This window comes from Myripristis murdjan, chromosome 10 (genome assembly GCF_902150065.1).
Source record: "Myripristis murdjan chromosome 10, fMyrMur1.1, whole genome shotgun sequence".
Lineage (NCBI taxonomy): Eukaryota > Metazoa > Chordata > Actinopteri > Holocentriformes > Holocentridae > Myripristis > Myripristis murdjan.
In genome coordinates this window covers 22,236,627-22,262,192 of record NC_043989.1, presented here as the reverse complement: position 1 = coordinate 22,262,192, position 25,566 = coordinate 22,236,627, and the positions used below count along the sequence as shown (strand labels likewise).

At 41.4% G+C, this 25,566-nt stretch overlaps 7 protein-coding genes across 7 annotated transcripts in view; all 7 read right to left on the bottom strand.

Annotated features, from left to right (window-relative positions):
* Nucleotides 1-25,566, bottom strand: part of LOC115366073 (protocadherin alpha-C2-like) — a 187,040-nt gene that overhangs the window by 136,458 nt on the left and 25,016 nt on the right. The gene's annotated exons all lie outside the window — the stretch shown is intronic.
* On the bottom strand, nt 403-25,566 carry LOC115366904 (protocadherin alpha-7-like). The gene is made up of 2 exons (XM_030062576.1): nt 24,747-25,566; nt 403-1,976 (listed from the first exon to the last, which is right to left on the bottom strand). The coding sequence occupies exons 1-2, from the start codon at nt 25,564-25,566 to the stop codon at nt 403-405; spliced, it is 2,394 nt and encodes a 797-aa protein (XP_029918436.1).
* On the bottom strand, nt 3,320-7,107 carry LOC115366908 (protocadherin alpha-3-like). Its single transcript, XM_030062580.1, has 2 exons — nt 4,730-7,107; nt 3,320-3,323 (listed from the first exon to the last, which is right to left on the bottom strand). Exons 1-2 carry the CDS (start codon nt 7,105-7,107, stop codon nt 3,320-3,322), a joined length of 2,382 nt encoding a protein of 793 aa, XP_029918440.1.
* On the bottom strand, nt 8,037-10,412 carry LOC115366075 (protocadherin alpha-8-like; the record flags this gene model as incomplete). Its single annotated transcript, XM_030061307.1, has 1 exon — nt 8,037-10,412. A coding segment is annotated over exon 1 (2,376 nt), but the record flags the coding sequence as incomplete, so codon positions are not given.
* On the bottom strand, nt 12,164-14,632 carry LOC115366907 (protocadherin beta-15-like). Its single transcript, XM_030062579.1, has one exon. The coding sequence runs from the start codon at nt 14,630-14,632 to the stop codon at nt 12,164-12,166; it is 2,469 nt and encodes an 822-aa protein (XP_029918439.1).
* On the bottom strand, nt 15,807-18,209 carry LOC115366906 (protocadherin beta-15-like). Its single transcript, XM_030062578.1, has one exon. The coding sequence runs from the start codon at nt 18,207-18,209 to the stop codon at nt 15,807-15,809; it is 2,403 nt and encodes an 800-aa protein (XP_029918438.1).
* Nucleotides 18,872-21,702, bottom strand: LOC115366905 (protocadherin alpha-3-like). Its single transcript, XM_030062577.1, has 2 exons — nt 19,324-21,702; nt 18,872-18,889 (listed from the first exon to the last, which is right to left on the bottom strand). Exons 1-2 carry the CDS (start codon nt 21,700-21,702, stop codon nt 18,872-18,874), a joined length of 2,397 nt encoding a protein of 798 aa, XP_029918437.1.

Here is a 25,566-nt window from a genome sequence, read left to right as displayed (position 1 = left end):
TTCACCAAAACCCAAGTACTTTGCGCATGAAGGAGCGTATATATACACACAGAATTTCAAGCCAGCAAGCCTGTCAAAGCTCAAAGTGAGAAATCTCATATTCTTTTTTTTTTTTTTTTTTTTTTAATAATTTCAAGTTTAACGGTGTATGATGGACCTAATATCCAAACTTACAGAACATATAAGCTGTATTCTGTAACCCAAAGAAAAGAGTAAGTAGAGATGATATGGTAGCCTACAAGTACTTCTGAGAGTCATGTCATGCGTTTAACTCTAACAATAAACGCAATATAAAATCGTAGCCTAATTAGAAATGAAAAATAACCAAAACGAACAGATAGATAGATAGATAGATAGATAGATAGATAGATAGATAGATACAAAAGAAAAAAGACAGAGAGACTATTTTTCAGTGATTCCGCGACTAACACTTACCTCGCCAGATGTTTGTCTCCTGTCCGGGAGAACGAGAGTATTCGCATTGCTGCCCGGGACTATAGTAGATCCTATACTCATTCTGGGTCCAACTAACATGTACCGTTTGTCTCCAGATCTGTATTGGATGCTGTGGCACAGTGTTCCGTCATAATTCGAGTCTTGTAGATACTTTGATGAATAGTCTGTGGGCTTGGAGCACTGCATTACAATCAACACGATGATACTGATGAGAAAAAGTGCTGAAACTGAGCCCAAAGTAATCATTAAATAAAATGTCAAATTACTCTCATCCTCCTCTTTTGCTGCACCTTTAACATCAGACGCTGCAAAAGCCTCTTTGGGCTCCACAGCCTTGACAATCACAGTGGCTGTTGCTGACAGTGAAATGTTCCCATTGTCTTTCACCAGTATGATCAGTTTATGCTCAGCCTCGTCTGTCTCTGTGAATGAGCGAAGTGTTCGTATCTGTCCTGTATAGCGGTCCAAACCAAACAGACTGTGGTCACTCACTTCCTGCAGTGAAAACAACAACCAGCCGTTATATCCTATATCTGGATCATAGGCTCTCACTTTAGTCACCAGGTGGCCTGCGTTCACATTGCGGGGAATCTCCTCCACACCTTCAGCAGAACCGTTCGCGCTGACTGGATACAAGATGACTGGAGCGTTGTCGTTCTGATCCAGAATGAACACGTTCACTGTGACGTTGCTGCTCAGTGATGGAGTTCCAGAGTCTGTGGCAACAACATGGAACCGGAAGGTTTTCAGAGTCTCAAAGTCAAAACTTTTTAGCGCAAGTATATCTCCATTTTCGGAGTTAATGTTTAAAAATGAAGATACAGTATTTTTTGTACCTCTGTCCCTTAAAATATGATATGATATGATAGCGTTGTCACCCTCATCACGATCAGAGGCTTTCACTGAAAAAACCGAGCCTCCCGGTGCGTTATTCTCAGTAATGTAAAAAGTGTAAGGGCTCAGCAGAAACTTTGGGCTGTTATCATTTACATCTGACACAACGATGCTTATTGTCTTTTCAGATGACAAGGATGGTTCACCTGCGTCTTTAGCAACAATTGTTACGTCATAGTACGACTGCTGTTCTCGATCCAAAGACGATTTGGTGACTAGAGAGTACATGTTATTCTGTAAAGATGGGGTCAGCGTAAAAGGAGCATCCTGGTTTATAAAACACATCACGTTCCCGTTGAGATCAGAATCTAAGTCTGTTACACTAATCAGCGCCACTGTGGTTCCGAGTTTGGAATCTTCCGGCAGAGCGCGGGAAAAGGATGTCACCTCAACCTCAGGTGCATTGTCATTGACATCAATAACATTTATTACGACGCTTTTGTCTGTCGTCAGTGCAGCTGCACCCTTGTCAGATGCCTGGATATCAATTTCATATCTGTTGCGTTCTTCAAAATCTATGATCCCCGCCACAGTTAATTCTCCAGTCATTGAGTTTAAATTAAAACGTGCACGTACATTTCCATCCACGTCATTTCCTAATGAGAACACAACTTCACCATTTGAACCTTCATCCAAATCTGTCGCATTTACTTGTACAACAACCGCACCAATGGGCGAATTTTCCTTTAGCTGCACAGTGTATGAGTCTTTGGTAAAGACTGGTGGGTTATCATTGACATCGGTCACATTAATAATAATTCTCATGTTTCCAGACCTTGGAGGCTTACCTCCATCAATAGCTGTGAGAAGTAATTCATGAGTCTTGACAGATTCTCGGTCAAGTGACTTTTGAAGGATCAAGCTCGGAATTTTACCGTCCTCACCGCGATCTTTTACCTCCAAACGGAAATGCTCATTCTGGCTCAGTTTATACTGCTGAACAGACAATGGGCTACTATCAGCGTCTCGGGCAGCTTTTAACTGAAATCTTGCTCCTGGCAATGCAGATTCAGAAATCTCTAACATATTTTCAGTTTCGGGGAAGCTGGGGGAGTGGTCGTTTACATCCAAAATCTCCACCGCCACATAATGGACTTCCAGTGGGTTTTCTAACACGGTTTTTAAATCAATCAAACAAACCTTGCTTCGGTCGCACACTTCCTCCCGGTCAATTTTCCGGTTTACATACAAGGTAGCATCATCCTGATTCACCCGGAAAGGGGGATCTGTCGAGCTATAAACAACACGATACCCTCTTTCTTTCAGTGTGCTCTTATCTAATCCCAAATCCTTCGCAACGTTTCCGACAACAGTTCCCTCTTTTACTTCTTCAAAAATAGAATATCTGAGCTGAGCTGATGCTGCGCTCCAAGCCGTAACCAGAAGCAGCATGGAAGCAATCAATTGCTTCCGCTTCCACAGTGGCTGCCGTCGTCTTTGTTCCATGATGTGCACATAAAACAGTCCACGGAGCTACAGTTGTATTACCAACAGAAAAATCCTCATTGTAGTCCTCCAAAATTAGTGTCAGCCCAAACAAAGCATCAAAAAGGTTACGGAGACGACCTTTTGGTTTCAGCACACCAATGATCCTACCAATGCATGTATTCCATACTAAGTAAGGGATGGGCCTAATGGCTACGAAGAAAAAAAAAACAGTAAAGGAATTAACAGCCACTATACTGACACCAAGTGATTCAGAACAACACTGCAGCACCTACTTGGCACAAAAAGGGGGAAAAACCGCCTGTTGTTTTACGATGATGACCATTGTGAATTAACTGCAATTTGCTCGCTTTAGAAAAGAAAAGACGTCGTTCTATAACCATACCACTCGAATATACACGTTTCGGAACTACGGACAGCTAGAGTGTATAACTTTTGAACACGTGGGTTTCAGCACCAGGGACAGCGACAACAGCAATTAGGAAACTGCTTTCAAAAGATTCACCAATGTGCTTTCACATGGTCACCTAACGCACGATCACACAGATATAAAAATTTAATAACATGGAGTTAGAATTTGCTTGTACAAATAAATCATGTCATAAAGATCTGTACTAAATTCAGTAGCAAATGTGCGGATAGTGTGATAATAAATCAAGCATCTGGACCCCAGACCAAGTTTTAGCTAAGCAAGGAAGGACTTCAAGTGAAAGAAAGAAACATTTGTTGACAGCATGAGTCAAATACCTAAGCTAAGCGTCAGAGGACACTGAGCTGATATCAAAACTTTCTGTTCAGTTTCAGTGACGTATAGGCATGTTCAACCATATATTGTGACATTAATAGCAAGCAACACATGGTTACCCGGGCGGCAAACCAATAGGATGTATCAGCGTTCTTAATAGAGTTACCAGGAAAATATCATATCCGACCTTACTTTAGTTCTAATAGTATTCACTTCAATTGGTCTAAAGTTTCGAAAACACGGGCCGAACTGCTGACACCAAGCGCTTCAGAACAACACTGCAGCACCTGCTTGGCACAGAATAGACAAACAGCCAGTTGTTTTTAAGATGATGAAGAATCCAAAGTGACATATGTGAATAAACTGTGATTTATGCACATTAAACACATTAAAGGACGTTGTTTTAAAATACCACTCGAATATGCACGTTTCAGCACCACGGACAGCTAGAATGCATAACTCCTGGTTTCAACACCGGGGACAGCGACAACTGCCTTCATAAAGCTGCTTTCACAAGATTCATCAATGTGCTTTCACATGGTCACGTAACGCACATGATTACACGGAAATAAGAGAATGAATAATCAAATGAATAATGTGACAAAGGTCCGTTCATTAGCAAATGTGCTAAATGGATAGTGCAACAATAAAGCAAGCATGTGGAACCCAAACGAAATTTTAGCTAAGCAACTTTGTAGGACATAAAGTGAAAGAAAGCAACATTTGTTGACAACATGAATAATACCTAAGCTAAGCGTCAGAAGACATTAAACTGTTACTGAAACTTTATGTTTTCTTTCAGTGATGATGTTCAACCATATAGTGTGACAGTAACAGCAAGCAACGCATGGTTACCTGGACCGCAAAGCAATATGGTGTATCGAAGTTTATAATGACGTTACACAGAAAAATATTACAAGATAAGCTATCCCACTCTAAGATGCAATATCGATCACAATTGATCTGAAGTTTCGAAAACGCTCAAAGTGGTCAAATCAACATACAAAAAAGAGTTAATCACATCTGCAGTAGACCAAGGCCTCTCCGGTTTACTGTCAGTGAACAAAATTACGCTGGCAGTCGGTGTTTTGTTGTTAATTACAAATTAATGAGCTGGGAAAGTAAATATGGGTAAGTGATGACTGCAAGCACCAAAAATGTCCTAAAATAATCTTTAGGCAACAGGACTGATATTTAACAGTTCTTACCTCTCCAAATGTTTGTCTCCTGTCCGGGAGAACGAGAGTATTCGCATTGCTGCCCGGGACAATTGTAGATCCTATACTCATTCTGGGTCCAACTAACATGTACCGTTTGTCTCCAGATCTGTACTGGATGCTGTGGCACAGCGTCCCGTCATAATTCGTGTCCTTTAGATACTTTGATGAATAGTCAGAAGGTTTGGAGCACTGCATTACAATCAATACGGAGATACTGATGAGAAAAAGTGCTGAAACTGAGCCCAAAGTTATTATCAAATAAAATGTAACATTACTTTCCTCCTCATCTTTTGCTGCACTTTTAATATCAGACGCTGCAAAAGCCTCTTTGGGCTCCACAGCCTTGACAATAACAGTGGCTGTTGCTGACAGTGAAATGTTCCCATTGTCTTTCACCAGTATGACCAGTTTATGATATGCCTCGTCTGTCTCTGTGAATGAGCGAAGTGTTCTTATCTGTCCTGTATAGCGGTCCAAACCAAACAGACTGTGGTCACTCACTTCCTGCAGTGAAAATAACAACCAACCGTTGTATCCTATATCTGGATCATAGGCTCTCACTTTAGTCACCAGATGGCCTGCGTTCACATTGCGAGGCATCTCCTCCACACCTTCAGCAGAACCGTTCGCGCTCACCGGATACAAGATGACTGGGGCGTTGTCGTTCTGATCCAGAATGAACACGTTCACTGTGACGTTGCTGCTCAGTGATGGAGTTCCAGAGTCTGTGGCAACAACTTGGAACTGGAAGGTTTTCAGTGTCTCAAAGTCAAAACTTTTAAGTGCCAGGATATCTCCATTTTCAGGGTTGATATTAAGAAATGAAGTCAGTTTGCTGTCTTCACCTGCATCTCTCAAAATGCGATATGAAATAAGAGCATTATCATTCTCATCTCGATCAGAGGCCCTCACTGAAAACACAGAGGCTCCAGGGGCATTATTTTCATTGACATAATAAGTATAAGGGCTATGTGAAAACTCTGGAATATTATCGTTAACATCTGATATCACGACGCTTATTGTCTTTTCAGATGATAATGATGGCTGCCCAGAATCTTCCGCAAGAATTGTTAAGACATACTGGGTCTGTTTCTCTCTGTCGAGAGGCGATTTGGTTACTAATGAATACATGTTTGCTTGTAACAATGGTGATAAAGAGAAAGGAACATCCTCACTTATATAGCAAACTACTTTTCCATTGAGGCCAGAATCAAAATCACTTATACTAATAAGGGCAACGGTTGTTCCAGGTCTGGAATCTTCTGGGATAGAGCTGGAAAACGAAGTAACTTCGATTTCAGGAGCATTATCATTCACGTCAACTATCTTGATAATGACACTTTTTTCTGTAGTCAGGGGAGCAAGACCTTTATCAGATGCCTGAATTTCAATTTCATATTTGTCCTTGTGTTCATAGTCTATAAGACCTTTCACAATTATTTCTCCAGTTGATGAGTTTATTTCAAAAAGCTTGAATAATTTTTGATTCACACTGTTTCCAAATGAGTACATCACTTCTCCGTTCGGACCGTCATCCAAATCAGTTGCGTTCACTTGTATCACTGTTGTCCCTACTGGGGCATTTTCATCGAGCATCACAGAGTAAGCATCTTTAGAGAAAATGGGTGTGTTATCATTAACATCCAACACATCTACTCGAATGTTCATTTCTCCAGATTTTGGAGGCTTTCCCTCATCAAATGCTGTCAGAATTAAAGAGTGGCTGCTCACAACTTCCCTATCTAAAGACTTTTGCAACACTAATATTGGTACTTTCCCATCTTCTCCCTTATCTTTAACTTCCAAACGGAAATGATCGTTGTCGCTAAGTTTATAGTGCTGAACAGAAAAATGACCACCATCTGGATCTCGTGAAGCTTGCAGCTGAAAGCGAGCTCCAGGTAACACAGACTCTGAAATATCTAACCTTTTTTCTTTCTCCGGGAAGCTCGGAGAGTGGTCATTTACATCCAGCACTTCCACCCCAACATAATGTACCTCAAGTGGATTTTCTAGCACGGTTTTCACGTTAATTAAACACGTACTGCTCCGTTCGCATACCTCTTCCCTATCAATCTTTCGGCTAACATATAAGATGCCATCCTTCTGATTTACATGGAAAAAGGGATCCGTAGAAGTAGAAACAATCCGATACTTCCTGTCTTTGAGAGTGCTCCTATCTAATCCCAGGTCTTTTACTATATTCCCAACGACAGTTCCTTCTTTAACTTCCTCAAAGATGGAATATCTGATCTGCGCCGAGGCCACACTCATCAAAACTAAACCAACCGCGAAGGCGATACACCGCTGCCTCAGCCTCGGTGCCTCGTATCCTCTTTGTTCCATGGTAAAAACAATGAAGTTATTAATAATCCCTGACGAGAAAAAACAACAGTGTTACCAACAGAGTATCCAACACATGCATAACTGTAAACGTTTTATTTTCCTCCAAAAAAGGTTAGAAACGCTGGCTAATTTAGTCTCCGCCGTAAAGTCACAAACGATTCTGCAAATGTCGAAGTAGCAATATGAGGGGTGTAACCAAACTGCAGTGACGAAAATCTCTTGTGAACCCTTACTCTTCTTGTATACTGACACCATGCGATCTGATTTCTCATTGCAGGAAATTTCTAAGGGCCCTGTAGATTGATAATATCAGTGATAATGCGTTTACCTGTCTCTAATTTATACTCAGAGACACTCCAGTGGTTACGCCTGCTACCTCTAGAAACATGATGTGCACCCTTATTCATGAACACTTAACAAATGAGACCAAGAACCTTTTTAGAACCATGGACAGCGAATATCGCCAAATAGACAACAACTTTTCCTCAATTTGGTTAAAGCCTTCTCGTTCACATATCTAAACAAAGCCAAAACAACATGTCAATGACTAAAGAGTGACTATAATAAATCATCGGCCATCAACAATCAATTATAATCCATCAAAACATGCCTTTTTCACTGCAGGTGTGCTGTGCTGTACCCATATACCGCCACAGCATAGTAGCTTATTGCACTATCCTCAGGGTTCAGAGGGCATCAATATAGTGCATCAATATCTGCATCAAGTTAAATAGCTGTAGCTACCACCGAAAATTGGACAGCACAAAACGATAATTATCCTATATCATGAAATACCTAAGAAATGCATTACCAGGCCCAGCAAAGCATAGTAAAATCACACTTGTACCGTGGAAAAGCAATTAATCTTTAAAAAACAAAACAAACAAAACAAAATAAAAAAAAAATAAATAAATAAAAAAAAATTTCAATAATGCACGCCTTACCTCTTCAGATGTCTGTCTCCTGTCAGAGACAACGAGAGTATTGGCGTTGCTGCCCGGGACAATAGTAGATCCTATACTCATTCTGGGTCCAACTAACATGTACCGTTTTTCTCCAGATCTGTACTGAATGCTGTGGCATAAAGTCCCGTCATAGTGTGTGTCTTGTAAATACTTGGAGGAACAGCCTGTGGGTTTGGAGCACTGCATTACAATCAGAGCAATGATGCTGATGAGAAACAGTGTTGAAACTGAGCTCAAAGTTATTATAAGATAAAATGTCACATTACTCTCTTCTTCAACATTTGCTGCACTTTTGACATCTGAAGCTGCAAAAGCCTCTTTGGGCTCCACAGCCTTGACAATCACAGTAGCTGTTGCTGACAGGGAAACGTTCCCATTGTCTTTCACCAGTATGACCAGCTTATGTTCAGCCTCGTCTGTCTCTGTGAATGAACGAAGTGTTCTTATCTGTCCTGTATAGCGGTCCAAACCAAACAGACTGTGGTCACTCACTTCCTGCAGTGAAAACAACAACCACCCGTTGTAACCTATATCTGGATCATAGGCTCTCACTTTAGTCACCAGGTGGCCTGCGTTCACATTGCGGGGAATCTCCTCCACACCTTCAGCAGAACCGTTCGCGCTGACGGGATACAAGATGACTGGAGCGTTGTCGTTCTGATCCAGAATGAACACGTTCACTGTGACGTTGCTGCTCAGTGATGGAGTTCCAGAGTCTGTCGCGACAACTTGGAACTGGAAGGTTTTCACTGTCTCAAAGTCAAAGGTTTTAAGTGCCAGGATATTTCCATTTTCTGAATTAATATTCAAAAAGGAAGTTAGACTATTTTCTGTTCTGCTATCTCTTAAAATATGATATGAAATAAGAGCATTGTCACCCTCGTCACGGTCAGAGGCTTTCACTGAGAACACAGAGTCTCCTGAAGCGTTATTCTCAGAAATGTAGAAACTATAAGGGTTCAGTAAAAATTCTGGGCTGTTATCGTTTACATCGGATACTGTAACTGTTATTTCCTTTTCAGACGACAGGACTGGCTCTCCAGCATCCTTGGCAACAACAGTTAGATCAAAACTTTGCTTCTTTTCTCTATCGAGGGGAGATTTTGTGACTAAGGAATACATGTTATTCTGTAAGGATGGCGTTAATGTAAAGGGAACGTCATCATTTACAAAACAAACAACTTTGCCATTCGGGCCAGAATCTAGGTCGTTAACACTGATCAATGCAACTGTAGTTCCGGGTCTGGCATCTTCAGGAACTGCGTCAGAGAAAGATGTGACTTCAATTTCCGGCGCATTGTCGTTTAAGTCAATAATTTTTACATTGACGCTTTTCTCAGTCGTTAAAGGAGCGGCACCCTTGTCAGAGGCTTGTATATAAATCTCATATCTGTCTTTCACTTCGAAATCTATCGTTCCTTTCACAATTATCTCCCCAGTATTAGCATCCACGTGGAAAAGGTTCCGTAACTTACTATTGACACTGTTACCGAAAGAATAAAAAACCTCACCATTTGATCCTTCATCCAAATCTGTGGCATTAACCGTTATTACTGTAGTACCAATTGGAGCATTTTCATTCAGCGTTACCGAGTACGTGTCTTTCGTGAATATTGGCAAATTATCATTTATATCCAAAACGTCGACACTTAGTACAACAGTGCCGGATCTAGGAGGCTTTCCTCCGTCAACTGCAGTCAAGATAAATGTGTGTCTTTTCATAACCTCTCTGTCCAGTGGCTTCTGTAAGAGTAAGACGGGAATTTTACCATTGTCACCTCGGTCATTAACTTCCAATCGGAAATTATCGTTGTGAGTAAGTTTATACTGCTGTACAGAGTAGATGCCAACATCAGCGTCACTTGCAGCTTGCAGCTGAAATCGCGTCCCTGGTAGTACTGATTCTGAAATTTCCATTCGTTTCTCTTTCTCCGGAAAACTAGGAGAATGGTCATTTATATCCAGTACCTCTATAGCCACATAATGGATCTCAAGTGGGTTCTCTAGTACGGTTTTCAGGTTGATGAAACACGTACTGCTTGCTTCACAAATCTCCTCTCTATCAATTTTGTGTTTCACGTACAAAATGCCATCGTTCTGGTTTATTTGGAACAGGGGATCGACCGAACCCGTTACAATGCGATATCCTCTCGCTTTTAAAGTGCTCCGGTCTAATCCCAAGTCCTTAGCTATATTTCCGACAACAGTGCCTTCTTTTGATTCCTCAGGTATGGAATATCTGATCTGTGCGGACGCTGCGCTCCAATCCATCAGCAACGCAAACATACAGGCGACCCACCACTGTCGCTGCCTCTGTGTCTTTCGTCTTCTTTGTTCCATTATTTTAGGATGAAAATAACGTAAGCACTATATGTGAATCACGGCCGACACTTTGTTCATCATAATCCAAAACGCTCGATCTTGTTGTTTCTCTCTAACTGATTGTTTCAGGTAAAATGCAGTTTGTAGGTGCGAACACTCTGTCCGCTTGATAAGATTCCTGCTGGTACCGAAAAAATATTTTCACTAAGGGGTGGGACAAACTGATATGGCGGGGTTCATCTGAGAAGCATTATTCTGCTCATACACTGACATCATGCGATGTAGCATCACACTGCACGGCGGAAAAAAAACAAAAAAAAAACAAATCCTACACCACAATATACAAAAAAATTAACTGATAGCGCAGAATATTGCATTTTTATGATGATGAGGCGAACCACCGTTGTATAATCATACAAAGAGGTGACTGGTCCATGTGATCCTGTACTGGGATGAACGCATTTAGGCCCACAGCAGCACTGCTTGTTAGAGGAATGAAGTAAGGAAAACTAGAAAAGGCACTGACAGAACAACTGTTAACATCCCTCCATGTCGTTCATCGTCGTCCAAGATTTATAAGCTAAAAGACTGGTGGCTGCTGGCTTAGCAGATCAGAATTATTTAGCATCAGCTCAAAGTGCTTTCGTAAATAAGCAGATTATTCAGTATTATTCAGTTTTTAAACCATACTTGGAAAAACACGTTGCTAAAAGGGGAAATTAAGAGGCCACTCACACTGGCAAGTTTGATCCGCGCCCAAGCGCGATTGCCCCTAAAATCCGGATTCTTTGACCAGTGTGATCGCTCCGTATCGTGCTTGAATACAGTACACTTCCCCCGCTCTGGCACGGTTGGAGGAGGTGTGCTTCAGCGCGGTACGGGCGCATACACGAGCACATGCACGGTCACGCACGCAGTGCGCGGACGTAAATCATGCAACTTTCCTCCTGCCTCTGCAAAATTGTTTAATGTGCGCAGCTTGATTACCGGCGAATGGCCGCGTTGCGCAATCAATAATCAACCATGTTGTCTGTGTCGCTGTCCGTTGTGCTGCTGCAACCGCGTATAAACAAAAGTCGGTTTATAATGAAAGTACAGCAGTCTGTGTGCGGAGATCCGGCAGACCTGGTGCTGGCCGGCACGGCGTCGGCACCGGTCGGCACTGGCCGCGGCAACGCGCGGTGTGCGGCCACCCGGTCACCCGGTCTGCCAGATCTGACAGGTGCCGCTCCGGCTGTCAGTTGGACCTTTCTGAAGGAGGAGGAAGTTACCTCTGAAACTGTCAAGGTAAATAAACATCCCATGTCTCATTAAAAGGACCAAAAACGTTTTTTAATTAAAAGGAAGACATGATGAATATATTTGAACTATACTGATTTATAATGACGTCGGGCCATGCCTGTTGTCGTATTTCCACGTGATGACGTGCACACCGGGGGCAATCGTGCTTGGGCGCGTTTGGGCTTTAGGTAATGTGAGTGCAGGCCAGCCGGGGACTGGGGAGGGGGGGATTTTGGCTTTAGCACGATACGGGCTCAAACTTGCCAATGTGAGTGGGCCCTAACAGAGTTCATAACCTGGAGAAGTGGCCTAAGTAAATTTGAAAACACAATTTCCAGGTATTGTATACATGAAAGTTTCGGAAAAGTCATGGGAATTTGACTGATGCAACATCATATCTGTTGAAGATTAAATGGCCAAATAAAACAAAATAAAATAAATTGATTAATAAATTAATTGATTAATTAAAAAACTAATTAGTGAATTGATTAAATAAAATACTGTGACGAGAACGACTTACTCGAACTTCGAAAAAGTAAGTATATGAGAGGAAGGTTATGGGTTACGACTGATGACAGTGATTGACAGTGTCTTACCTCTCCAGATGTCCGTCTCCTGTCAGAGACAACGAGAGTATTCGCATTACTGCCCGGTACAATAGTAGATCCTATACTCATTCTGGGTCCAACTAACATGTAACGTTTATCTCCTGATCGGTACTGGATGCTGTGGCACAGTGTCCCGTCGTAGTTCGTGTCTTGTAGATATTTGGAGGAATAGTCTGTGGGTTTGGAGCACTGCATTACAATCAACACGATGATACTGATAAGAAAAAGTGCTGAAACTGAGGCCAAAGTTATCATCAAATAAAATGTCACATTACTCTCCTCCTCATCTTTCGCTGCACCTTTAGTATCTGAAGCTGCAAACGCCTCTTTGGGCTCTACAGCCTTGACAATCACAGTGGCTGTTGCTGAGAGGGAAATGTTTCCATTGTCTTTCACCAGTATGACCAGTTTATGCTCAGTCTCGTCTGTCTCTGTGAATGAGCGAAGTGTTCTTATCTGTCCTGTATAGCGCTCCAAACCAAACAGACTGTGGTCACTCACTTCCTGCAGTGAAAATAACAACCAACCGTTGTATCCTATGTCTGGATCATAGGCTCTCACTTTAGTCACCAAGTGGCCTGCGTTCACATTGCGGGGAATCTCCTCCACACCTTCAGCAGAGCCGTTCGCGCTCACCGGATATAAGATGACTGGCCCGTTGTCGTTCTGATCCAGAATGAACACATTCACTGTGACGTTGCTGCTCAGTGATGGAGTTCCAGAGTCTGTGGCGACAACTTGGAACTGGAAGGTTTTCACTGTCTCAAAGTCAAAGGTTTTAAGTGCCAGAATATTTCCATTTTCTGAATTAATATTCAAAAACGAAGTTAGACTATTTTCTGTTCTGCTATCTCTTAAAATATGATATGAAATAAAAGCATTGTCACCCTCGTCACGGTCAGAAGCTTTCACTGAGAACACAAAGTCTCCTGGAGCGTTATTCTCAGTAATGTAGAAACTATAAGGGTTCAGTAAAAATTCTGGGCAGTTATCATTTACATCTGACACAAAGATGCTTATTGTCTTCTCAGATGACAAGGATGGTTCACCTGCGTCTTTAGCGACAATTGTTACATCATAGTGCGACTGTTGTTCTCGATCCAAAGACGATTTGGTGACTAGAGAGTACATGTTATTCTGTAAAGATGGGGTCAGCGTAAAAGAAGCACCCTGGTTTATAAAACACATCACTTTCCCGTTGAGATCAGAATCTGAGTCTGTTACACTAATCAGCGCCACTGTGGTTCCGGGTTTAGAATCTTCAGGCAGAGCGCGGGAAAAGGATGTCACCTCGATCTCAGGTGCATTGTCATTGACATCAATAACATTTATTATGACGCTTTTATCTGTTGTCAGTGCAGCTGTACCCTTGTCAGATGCCTGGATATCAATTTCATATCTGCTGCTTTCTTCAAAATCTATGATTTCTGCCACAGTTAATTCTCCAGTCACTGAGTTTAAATTAAAAAGTGCACGTACATATCCATCCACGTCATTTCCGAACGAGTACACAACTTCGCCATTTAAACCTTCATCCAAATCTGTCGCATTTACTTGTACAACAACCGCACCAATGGGCGAATTTTCCTTTAGCTGCACAATGTATGCGTCTTTGGTAAAGACTGGGGGGTTATCATTGACATCAGACACATCTACAATTATTCTCATGTTTCCAGACCTTGGAGGTTTACCTCCATCAACTGCTGTGAGAAGTAATGCATGAGTCTTGACAGATTCTCTGTCTAGTGACTTTTGTAGAATTAAACTAGGAGTTTTACGGTTCTCACCGCGATCTTTCACCTCCAAACGAAAATGCTCATTCTGGCTCAGTTTATACTGCTGAACAGATAAAGGGCCACTATCAGCATCACGAGCAGCTTGTAACTGAAATCTTGCTCCTGGTAATGCAGATTCAAAAATTTCTAATACCTTTTCATTTTCGGGGAAGCTGGGGGAGTGGTCGTTTACATCCAAAATCTCCACCGCTACATAATGGACCTCTAGTGGGTTTTCTAACACGGTTTTTAAATTAATCAAACAAACCTTGCTTCGGTCGCACACTTCCTCTCGGTCAATTTTCCGGTTTACATACAAGATACCATCGTCCTGATTCACCCGAAATGGGGGCTCTGTCGAGCCATAAACAATACGATACCCTCTTTCCTTTAGTGTACTCTTATCTAGTCCCAAATCCTTCGCAACATTTCCCACAACAGTTCCTTCTTTCATCTCTTCAGACATAGAATATCTGATCTGAGCTGATGCTGCGCTCCAAAACGTAACCAAAGTCAGCATGTACGCTATCCATTGCCTCCGCTCCTGCCGAGTCCGGCGTCCTCTTTGTTCCATGATGTGCAAATAAAGGGAGTTAAAAGAGCTATATTAGTGTTAAAAATAAATATATCCTCATCATCGTCTTCAATTAAAGTCTTTTTCTGTCGACAAAGAAGGTAATGGGTACGAGGTTTTGCGTTCAAGCCTGTAACGCACAAATGATGATGCCAGTGCTAGTAAATAACAGCCTGTAAGGGATGGGCCAAACGGTTATGAAGAAAACCCGTAAAGGCATTCTTTGCTATTACACTGACACCAAGAGATGAAAATCAACACTGCAGCATCAGGTTGACAAAGAAAAGACAAACTGTTTTGATAATGCAGAGAGTAGACGCAGGACTACTTACAAAGTAATGCGTAAAGTATGTGTGGAAAATGAAACGATCTCATGCTCAAGGAAATAGTTTAGGTGCAATTCATCAACAGCAATTCCATTTCCGTTAAAAAAAAAATATTAACAAGAAGTTATGTTTTAAGAAACCGTTTATCAAGCAAGTTTCAGCACCACGGATAGAGACAGGTGACGTGAGAAAACATTTCTTAGAAGTACAAAACATGCTGTCAAATGGTTTATAGAACAAATTTTACACAGCAGGCTTATACTGTTCACTATACTGGAGTCGGAAATGTTAGTTCTTAAAAACAATATTTCTAATGAAAAGATTCACAGTGTAACCAAGTAGCAAATAAGCAAATATAGCGCATTAATCTATCAAGATTGTAGCCACAAGATGGTTTGAATCTTTGAAGGACCTAAGGATGGAAAAATAAAATAATTACTGACAGCTTGAATAATATATAAGAAAGGCAACTGAGCACACTAAGCTGAAATTCAGACTTCACAATGATACAATAAAATAAATAGTTGGCATTTTCAGTGGTCGACAGTGATGCAAGTAACACGTGGTTACCAACAGGCAGAGGACAAGGATGTATAGAAGTTAGAATCAATGCATTAAAGCAAAACACATACCCCACAAGTCCTTATGTTGTAAAACCATGCATTTTGAATGCCCTGAAGTACAGCGGTCAAATTTATGAGAACAATGCATAGAGGCAAGCCAGTAACATTGAAAGGAATGAAATCCACTGTAGCTTCCTCTCATCAAAAATAAATTCTCTGACATTCATAGCTCCTCCCGTAATAATTGTTGGTTTGTGCTGCAGCTATCATTATATGTAAAATCATTTACAATGAACGTGACTTCTGTAAATAATGAACATTTCTTACCTCTCCAGATGCCTGTCTCCTGTCCGGGAGAACGAGAGTATTCGCATTGCTGCTTGGCACTATAGTAGAACCTATACTCATTCTGGGTCCAACTAACATGTACCGTTTGTCTCCAGATCTGTACTGGATGCTGTGGCACAGTGTCCCGTCATAGTTCGCGTCTTGTAAATACTTGGAGGAATAGTCTGTGGGTTTGGAGCACTGCATTACAATCAGCACGAAAATGCTGATGAGGAAGAGTGATGAAACTGCGCCTAAAGTAACCATCAAATAAAATGTCACATTACTCTCATCCTCCTCTTTTACTGCACCTTTAAAATCAGCAGCTGCAAAAGCCTCTTTGGGCTCTACAGCCTTGACAATCACAGTGACTGTTGCTGAGAGGGAAACGTTCCCATTGTCTTTCACCAGTATGACCAGTTTATGCTCAGCCTCGTCTGTCTCTGTGAATGAGCGAAGTGTTCTTATCTGTCCTGTATAGCGGTCCAACCCAAACAGACTGTGGTCGCTCACTTCCTGCAGCGAAAACAACAACCAGCCATTATATCCTATATCTGGATCATAGGCTCTCACTTTAGTCACCAGGTGGCCTGCGTTCACATTGCGGGGAAACTCTTCCACACCTTCAGCAGAGCCGTTCGCGCTGACCGGATACAAAATGACTGGAGCGTTGTCGTTCTGATCCAGAATGAACACGTTCACTGTGACGTTGCTGCTCAGTGATGGAGTTCCAGAGTCTGTGGCAACAACTTGGAACCGGAAGGTTTTCAGAGTCTCAAAGTCAAAACTTTTTAACGCAACTATATCTCCATTATCGGAGTTAATATTTAAAAACGAAGATAAAGTATTTTCTGAACTTCTGTCCCTTAAAATATGATATGATATGAGAGCGTTGTCACCCTCGTCACGATCAGAGGCTTTCACCGAGAAAACCGAGGCTCCTGGAGCGTTATTCTCAGTAATGTAGAAACTATAAGGGCTAAGCAGAAACTCTGGACAGTTATCATTTACATCTGACACAACGATGCTTATTGTCTTCTCAGATGACAAGGATGGTTCACCTGCGTCTTTAGCGACAATTGTTACATCATAGTGCGACTGTTGTTCTCGATCCAAAGACGATTTGGTGACTAGAGAGTACATGTTATTCTGTAAAGATGGGGTCAGCGTAAAAGCAGCATTCTGGTTAATAAAACACATCACTTTCCCGTTGAGATCAGAATCTGAGTCTGTTACACTAATCAGCGCCACTGTGGTTCCGGGTTTGGAATCTTCAGGCAGAGCGCGGGAAAAGGATGTCACCTCGATCTCAGGTGCATTGTCATTGACATCAATAATATTTATTATGACGCTTTTATCTGTCGTCAGTGCAGCTGCACCCTTGTCAGATGCCTGGATATCAATTTCATATCTGCTGCTTTCTTCAAAATCTATGATTTCTGCCACAGTTAATTCTCCAGTCACTGCGTTTAAATTAAAACGTGCACGAACATTTGCATCTATATCATTGCTCAACGAGTACACAACTTCACCATTTGAGCCTTCATCCAAATCTGTCGCATTTACTTGTACAACAACCGTACCAATGGGAGAATTTTCCTTTAGCTGCACAATGTATGAGTCTTTGGAAAAGACTGGGGGGCTATCATTGACATCAGACACATCTACAATTATTCTCATGTTTCCAGACCTTGGAGGTTTACCTCCATCAATTGCTGTGAGAAGTAGTACATGAGTCTTGACAGATTCTCTGTCTAGTGACTTTTGAAGGATTAAACTCGGAATTTTACGGTCCGCACCACGATCTTTCACCTCCAAACGAAAATGCTCATTCTGGCTCAGTTTATACTGCTGAACAGATAATGGGCCACTATCAACGTCACGAGCAGCTTTTAACTGAAATCTTGCTCCTGGTAATGCAGATTCCGAAATATCTAACATTTTTTCATTCTCTAGAAAGCTGGGTGAGTGGTCGTTTACATCCAAAATCTCCACCGCCACATAATGGACTTCCAGTGGGTTTTCTAACACGGTTTTTAAGTCAATCAAACAAACCTTGCTTCGGTCGCACACTTCCTCTCGGTCAATTTTCCGGTTTACATACAAGATACCGTCGTCCTGATTCACCCGAAAAGGGGGCTCTGTCGAGCCATAAACAATACGATACCCTCTTTCCTTTAGTGTACTCTTATCTAGTCCCAAATCCTTTGCAACGTTTCCAACAGCAGTTCCTTCTTTCAACTCTTCAGAGATTGAATATCTGATCTGAGCTGATACTGCGCTCCAAAACGTAACCAAAGTCAGCATGTAGACTAGCCATTGCCTCCGCTCCTGCCGTGTCCGGCGTCCTCTTTGTTCCATGATGTGCAAATTAAACCAGTCCAAACAGCTACATTTGCATTGCAAAGACATATGTCTTCATTGTATTCCTGAACAAGCTAAATTCTTGCCCAAACTCAGCGTTAGAAATTATATGAAGACGGTGTTTTGCGTTCAAGCCCAGAACGCACAAATGATGATGCCAGTGCTAACAAATAACAGCCAGTAAGGGATGGGCCATGACGAAAAGCTGTAGATGCATTCTTTATCATTACACTGACACCAAGAGATGAAAAACCACACTGCAACGCCATCTTCAACAAGAAAAGACAAAGTATCTGTTTTTGATGTTTTGATAATGAAGAAAGAGACGCAGAATTATCTGTAATAAATACAGCACGAGTCAAAAAGAGAATCCAGATTCTTTAGCAAATACTTACAGGTATAAGAACTTTCCTGCAATTCCTTGCCTTTACAAACATCAACGAGAAGTAGTTATGTTTTACAAACCATTTAACAGGCGAGTTTCAGCACCAAGAACAGTTACAGCTGACTCAGGAAACCTGCTCTAAGCGGCATCACAAAACGTATTGTAGGAAGCTTACATAGCACATATTTACAAACAAAGGGTAAAGAGGTAACTGTAATGAAATCAGAATTGTTAGTTCTTAAACGATTCATAATGTAATCTGGCAGCAAATCGGCTAAGACGGTATATTCATCTATGAAGCACGTAGACACTAGAGGGTTGAAGCTTAGAAGGGACCGAACGAAAAAAAAAGTATTGAACTATATCATGAATGACACATGAGAAAGGCGTACGAAGACTGCCCTGATATTCACACTTCACTGGGACATTCAGTGAAGTATAATACAGGCATTTTCAACTAACCATAGTGATGATAACAACAATGACCACGTGGTTGAAAGGAAAGGGAATAAAATTTCTTCATCAAATTTGATAAAAACGCTAAAATAGGGGAAAATATGATTCCACACTAACTCAAAACAAAAAGAGGAAAACCGTCACAACTGAATTTTAGTCTTCTAGTTTACTTTCCTCAAAACATAACACTTTGAGAATCATAGGTGTAACTTGTCCATTAATAAATTGTTGGATTTTTCTCCAGGCATTAAAAGATGAAAAACTATTTACAGTGAATTTGTTTCTTACCTCTCCAGATGTCTGTCTCCTGTCCGGGAGAACGAGAGTATTCGCATTGCTGCCAGGGACTATAGTAGATCCTATGCTCATTCTGGGTCCAACTAACATGTACCGTTTGTCTCCAGATCTGTACTGAATGCTGTGGCACAGTGTCCCATCATAATGTGTGTCTTGTAGATACTTAGATGAATAGTCAGTAGGTTTGGAGCACTGCATTATAATCAGAACAATGATACTAATGAGAAACAGTGTTGAAACTGAGCCCAAAGTTATTATCAAATAAAATGTCACATTAGTCTCATCTTCAACTTTTGCTGCACTTTTGACATCAGCAGCTGCAAAAGCCTCTTTGGGCTCTACAGCCTTGACAATCACAGTAGCTGTTGCTGAGAGGGAAACGTTCCCATTGTCTTTCACCAGTATGACCAGTTTATGCTCAGCCTCGTCTGTCTCTGTGAATGAGCGAAGTGTTCTTATCTGTCCTGTATAGCGGTCCAAACCAAACAGACTGTGGTCACTCACTTCCTGCAGTGAAAATAACAACCAGCCGTTATATCCTATATCTGGATCATATGCTCTCACTTTAGTCACCAAGTAGCCTGCGTTCACATTGCGGGGAATCTCCTCCACACCTTCAGCAGAACCGTTCGCGCTGAGTGGATATAAGATGACTGGAGCGTTGTCGTTCTGATCCAGAATGAACACGTTCACTGTGACGTTGCTGCTCAGTGATGGAGTTCCAGAGTCTGTGGCAACAACTTGGAACTGGAAGGTTTTCAGAGTCTCAAAGTCAAAACTTTTTAACGCCATGATGTTTCCGTTTTCAGTATTGATGTTAAGAAACGAGGTCAGTTTGTTATCATCACTTGCATCTCTCAGAATTTGGTATGAAATAAGAGCATTATCACTCTCATCACGATCAGATGCTTTCACTGAAAATACCGAGGCTCCAGGAGCGTTGTTCTCACTAACATAAAACGTATATGGGCTTGATGAAAATTCTGGACTGTTGTCATTTACATCTGATACAACGACGCTTATTGTTCTTTCAGATGACAAAGATATGTCACCCGTGTCCTTAGCGACTATTGTAATATCATATTCAGTTTTTTTCTCCCTGTCCAAATGCGACTTGGTGACGACAGCATACAAGTTGTCTTGTAGTGACGCCGACAAAGTAAAAGGCACATCCTCTCTGATTGTGCAAATGACTCTTCCATTGATTCCAGAGTCCAAATCACTGACACTAATCAGGGCAACAGTTGTTCCGATTCTCGAATCCTCGGCGATGGAACTGGAAAAAGATGTCACTTCTATCTCTGGAGCATTATCATTAACATCGACTACAGTTATCAACACGCTTTTATCAGCCGTTAAAGGAACTGAACCCTTATCAGATGCCTGTATATCAATTTCATAACTCTTACTTTCCTCGAAATCTACCAAACCTGTCACTTGAATTTCACCAGTGTCTGGGTCCACACTAAAGAGATTCATTATTTTTTGATCAACCTCATTTCCAAATGAATACAATATTTGGCCGTTTGCACCCTGATCTAAGTCGGTTGCATTTACCTGAATCACCGTCGTACCAACCGGGACATTTTCCCTCAAAGTGACAGAGAAAAGCTCTTTAGTGAACACAGGTGAGTTGTCATTAACATCGAGAACATCCACAAGTATTTCTATAGTGCCCGACTTCACAGGTTTCCCTCCATCAATCGCCGTTAGAAGAAACCTATGGACTGCAGCAGTCTCTCTGTCTAACTGCTTCTGCAGAACTAAAAATGGTACTTTACGGTCTTCACCTCTATCCTTGACTTCTACTTTGAAATGTTCATTATGGCTAAGTTTATATTGCTGAATGGAGTTCTGGCCTACGTCGGGGTCGCGCGCAGCTTGCAACTGAAATCTCGCTCCTGGTAAAGTGGACTCAAATATCTCAAGCCTTTTCTCCTTCTCCGGAAAACTAGGAGAGTGGTCGTTTACATCACGAATTTCTACCATCACATAATGAATCTCCAATGGGTTTTCTAACACGGTTTTCAGATTGATCAAACACGAACTGCTGCGTTCGCATACCTCCTCTCTGTCTATGTTTCTTTTCACGTACAAGATACCATCATTTTGATTTACCTGAAAGAGGGGTTCCGTTGAACCTGTTACAATGCGATATCCTCTATTTTTTAATGTGGTTTTGTCTAGACCTAAATCTTTAGCTATATTCCCAACGGCAGTTCCCTCTTTGACCTCTTCAGATATCGTATATCTGATCTGAGCTGAAGCGCCGCTACATAAAAGATCCAGTGCAAACATGACGGAGACCCACCACTGCCGCTGCCTCGATGCCGTGCATCCTCTTTGTTTCATGATTTTATGGCAATAAAGAATAATCCACTAAATCTGTCGTTCTTTCATCAAGTGGATGTCCTTTGTCATATCTCTGAAAGTAGATCAGGTATTCCTTCTGCGGTTTAAAGAAAAAACATGGATATTCTAGTCGCCAATTTTGAGCTGACTACACAGTGAGAAACCTCGACGTCGCTGTTGGGGTGGGCAAAAATGAAGCCTATGACGAAAAGCGCTGTGAGAAACAGTGTAATAACTAATCTACACTGACATCATGTGTCCAGATGCTACATTACATTGTTTTATGCCAGCCTGAAATGTTTACAACAAATAAATGCTCGTCATTCAATCTTTAGGTGAAGTATAATCCAGCTTTGACGAGAACGGATACAAGAAGGTCCACCGATTTTGAGAAGAGCTGCTTTAAGCCACCACATAGTTTTTATGTGAAGAGGTGCTTAAAGCATATTCCAGTTTTTGTTTGTTTATTGCGCTATTGTAAAAAAAAAAAAAAAAAAAAATGCGTCTTCGTCAACTATGCCAGCACTACAATTGAGCACCAAAAAGACTTACCACAGCAGTTCACAGGCGAAAGTAATAATAATAAAAAAAAAACAATATCAACTATCCTGTCTAAAATGTCCTAACTAGTTTAGCGGCCAATCAGTTACTTTTGAGACTATCTACATATACTATATTACATTTAGAAAATGTAAAAAATAACATCAATAATAACAATAAATAAATAAACAAATAAATAAATAAAATAGTAACTTAAAACGGACTACGCCTTTAACAATAAACAAACAAATAAACAAATAAATAAATAAATACATACATACATACATACATACATACTTTCATGAAGGCCACGATTAAAATATTGCAGACATCATTGTATTTATTGCCGATACCAAAGTCACATCAGTGTATGAAAGAAAATGCCACTAGTTCACCGGTTAATTTACACTCCACGGTTACAAAATGCAAAAAAGTCAAAAACACAAAGACCGTTCTGATGCGCCATAGTAGCAAAATTGCCGTTTCCTCAGCTGGAATGATGTCTTATATTATCAATGCAATATACATCATGCCTTTGTTTTGTTTTTCAAGGTGTGGTTTGTTCATTATCAATTGCATGGTGGGCCTAACATTTCCCAATTAACATTTCCTGACACTCGTCTGCTGCGCCAATACTACTACCTGGAACATGTAGCATTGCGTGTCCATATCTTAAAAAGCATAACTACTTTTTGCTGAATAATTACCCAGCAAAAACCAAAAGCACCGAAAAAATAGTACCTTAGACAGAGAAAGTTACCTTCCAAACATGGAAGAGAGACGTGGGAAGGTCGACAATAAGAAAACGTCAGCGACCATGAATACCGGTTTTTCTCCTAACTCAGATCAGTGCATTAAAGTGAAACTCCTCTCTACAAAAATAACATTTGCTGTAACTGAAATCTACATGGAACAGCACACGCTGATCTGTTACCATTACAAATGTCATGAAAACACTCTTACCTCTCCAGATGCCTTCCTCCTGTCTGGGAGAACTAGTGTATTTGCATTGCTGCCCGGTACAATAGTTGAACCTATACTCATTCTGGGTCCAACTAACATGTACCGTTTGTCTCCAGATCTGTACTGGATGCTGTGGCACAGTGTCCCGTCATAGTTAGTTTCTTGTAAGTACTTGGAGGAATAGTCTGTGGGTTTGGAGCACTGCATTGCAATCAGCACAATGATACTGATTAGAAAAAGTGCTGAAACTGAGCACAAAGTTATCATTAAATAAAATGTCAAATTACTCTCATCCTCATCTTTGGCTGCACCTTTAAAATCAACAGCTGCAAAAGCCTCTTTGGGCTCCACAGCCTTGACAATCACAGTGGCTGTTGCTGACAGGGAAACGTTCCCATTGTCTTTCACCAGTATGACCAGTTTATGCTCAGTCTCGTCTGTTTCGGTGAATGAGCGAAGTGTTCGTATCTGTCCTGTATAGCGGTCCAAACCAAACAGACTGTGGTCACTCACTTCCTGCAGTGAAAACAACAGCCAGCCGTTATATCCTATATCTGGATCATAGGCTCTCACTTTAGTCACCAGGTGGCCTGCGTTCACATTGCAGGGAATCTCCTCCACACCTTCAGCAGAACCGTTCGCGTTGACTGGATACAAGATGACTGGAGCGTTGTCGTTCTGATCCAGAATGAACACGTTCACTGTGACGTTGCTGCTCAGTGATGGAGTTCCAGAGTCTGTGGCGACAACTTGGAACTGGAAGGTTTTCAGTGTCTCAAAGTCAAAACTCTTCAGAGCCAATATATCCCCATTTTCGGAGTTAATATTTAAAAACGAAGATACAGTATTTTCTGTACCTCTGTCCCTTAAAATATGATATGATATGAGAGCATTGCCACCCTCGTCACGATCAGAGGCTTTCACTGAAAAAACCGAGTCTCCTGGAGCATTATTCTCAGTAATGTAAAAAGTGTAAGGGCTAAGCAGAAACTTTGGGCTGTTATCATTTACATCTGACACAAAAATACTTATTGTCTTCTGAGATGACAAGATTGGTTCACCCGCGTCTTTTGCAACAATTGTTACGTCATAGTGCGACTGTTGTTCTCGATCCAAAGACGATTTGGTGACTAGAGAGTACATGTTGTTCTGTAAAGATGGAGTCAGCGTAAAAGGAGCATCCTGGTTCATAAAACACATCACTTTCCCGTTGAGATCAGAATCTGAGTCTGTTACACTAATCAGCGCCACAGTGGTTCCGGGTTTTGAATCTTCCGGCAGAGCGCGGGAAAAGGAGGTCACCTCGATCTCAGGTGCATTGTCATTGACATCAATAATATTTATTATAACGCTTTTATCTGTTGTCAGTGCAGCTGTACCCTTGTCAGATGCTTGGATATAAACTTCATATTTGCGGCGCTCCTCAAAGTCTATGATTCCGGCCACAGTTAATTCTCCAGTCACTGAGTTTAAAATAAAATGTGCACGTACATTTGCATCCATGTCATTACTCAATAAATATAACACTTCTCCATTTGAACCTTCATCCAAATCTGTTGCATTTACTTGTACAACAGCCGTACCAATGGGAGAATTTTCCTTTAGCTGCACAGTGTATGAGTCTTTGGTAAAGACTGGGGGGTTATCATTGACATCAGACACATCTACAATTATTCTCATGTTTCCAGACCTTGGAGGTTTACCTCCATCAACTGCTGTGAGAAGTAATGTATGAGTCTTGACAGATTCTCTATCTAGTGATTTCTGAAGGATTAAGCTCGGAATTTTACCGTCCTCACCGCGATCTTTCACCTCCAAACGAAAATGCTCATTATGGCTCAGTTTATACTGCTGAACAGATAATGGGCCACTATCAGCGTCACGAGCAGCTTGTAACTGAAATCTTGCTCCTGGTAACGCAGATTCAGAAATCTCAAACATCTTTTCATTTTCAGGGAAGCTGGGGGAGTGGTCGTTTACATCCAAAATCTCCACCGCCACATAATGGACCTCCAGTGGGTTTTCTAACACGGTTTTTAAATCAATCAAGCAAACCTTGCTTCGGTCGCACACTTCTTCTCGGTCAATTTTCCGGTTTACATACAAGATACCATCGTCCTGATTCACCCGAAATGGGGGCTCTGTCGAGCCATAAACAATACGATACCCTCTTTCCTTCAGTGTACTCTTATCTAATCCCAAATCCTTCGCAACGTTTCCAACAGCAGTTCCTTCTTTCATCTCTTCAGAGATAGAATATCTTATCTGAGCTGATACGGCGCTCCATAACATAACCAAAGTCAGCATGTACGCTAGCCATTGCCTCCGCTCCTGCCGTGTCCGGCGTCCTCTTTGTTCCAT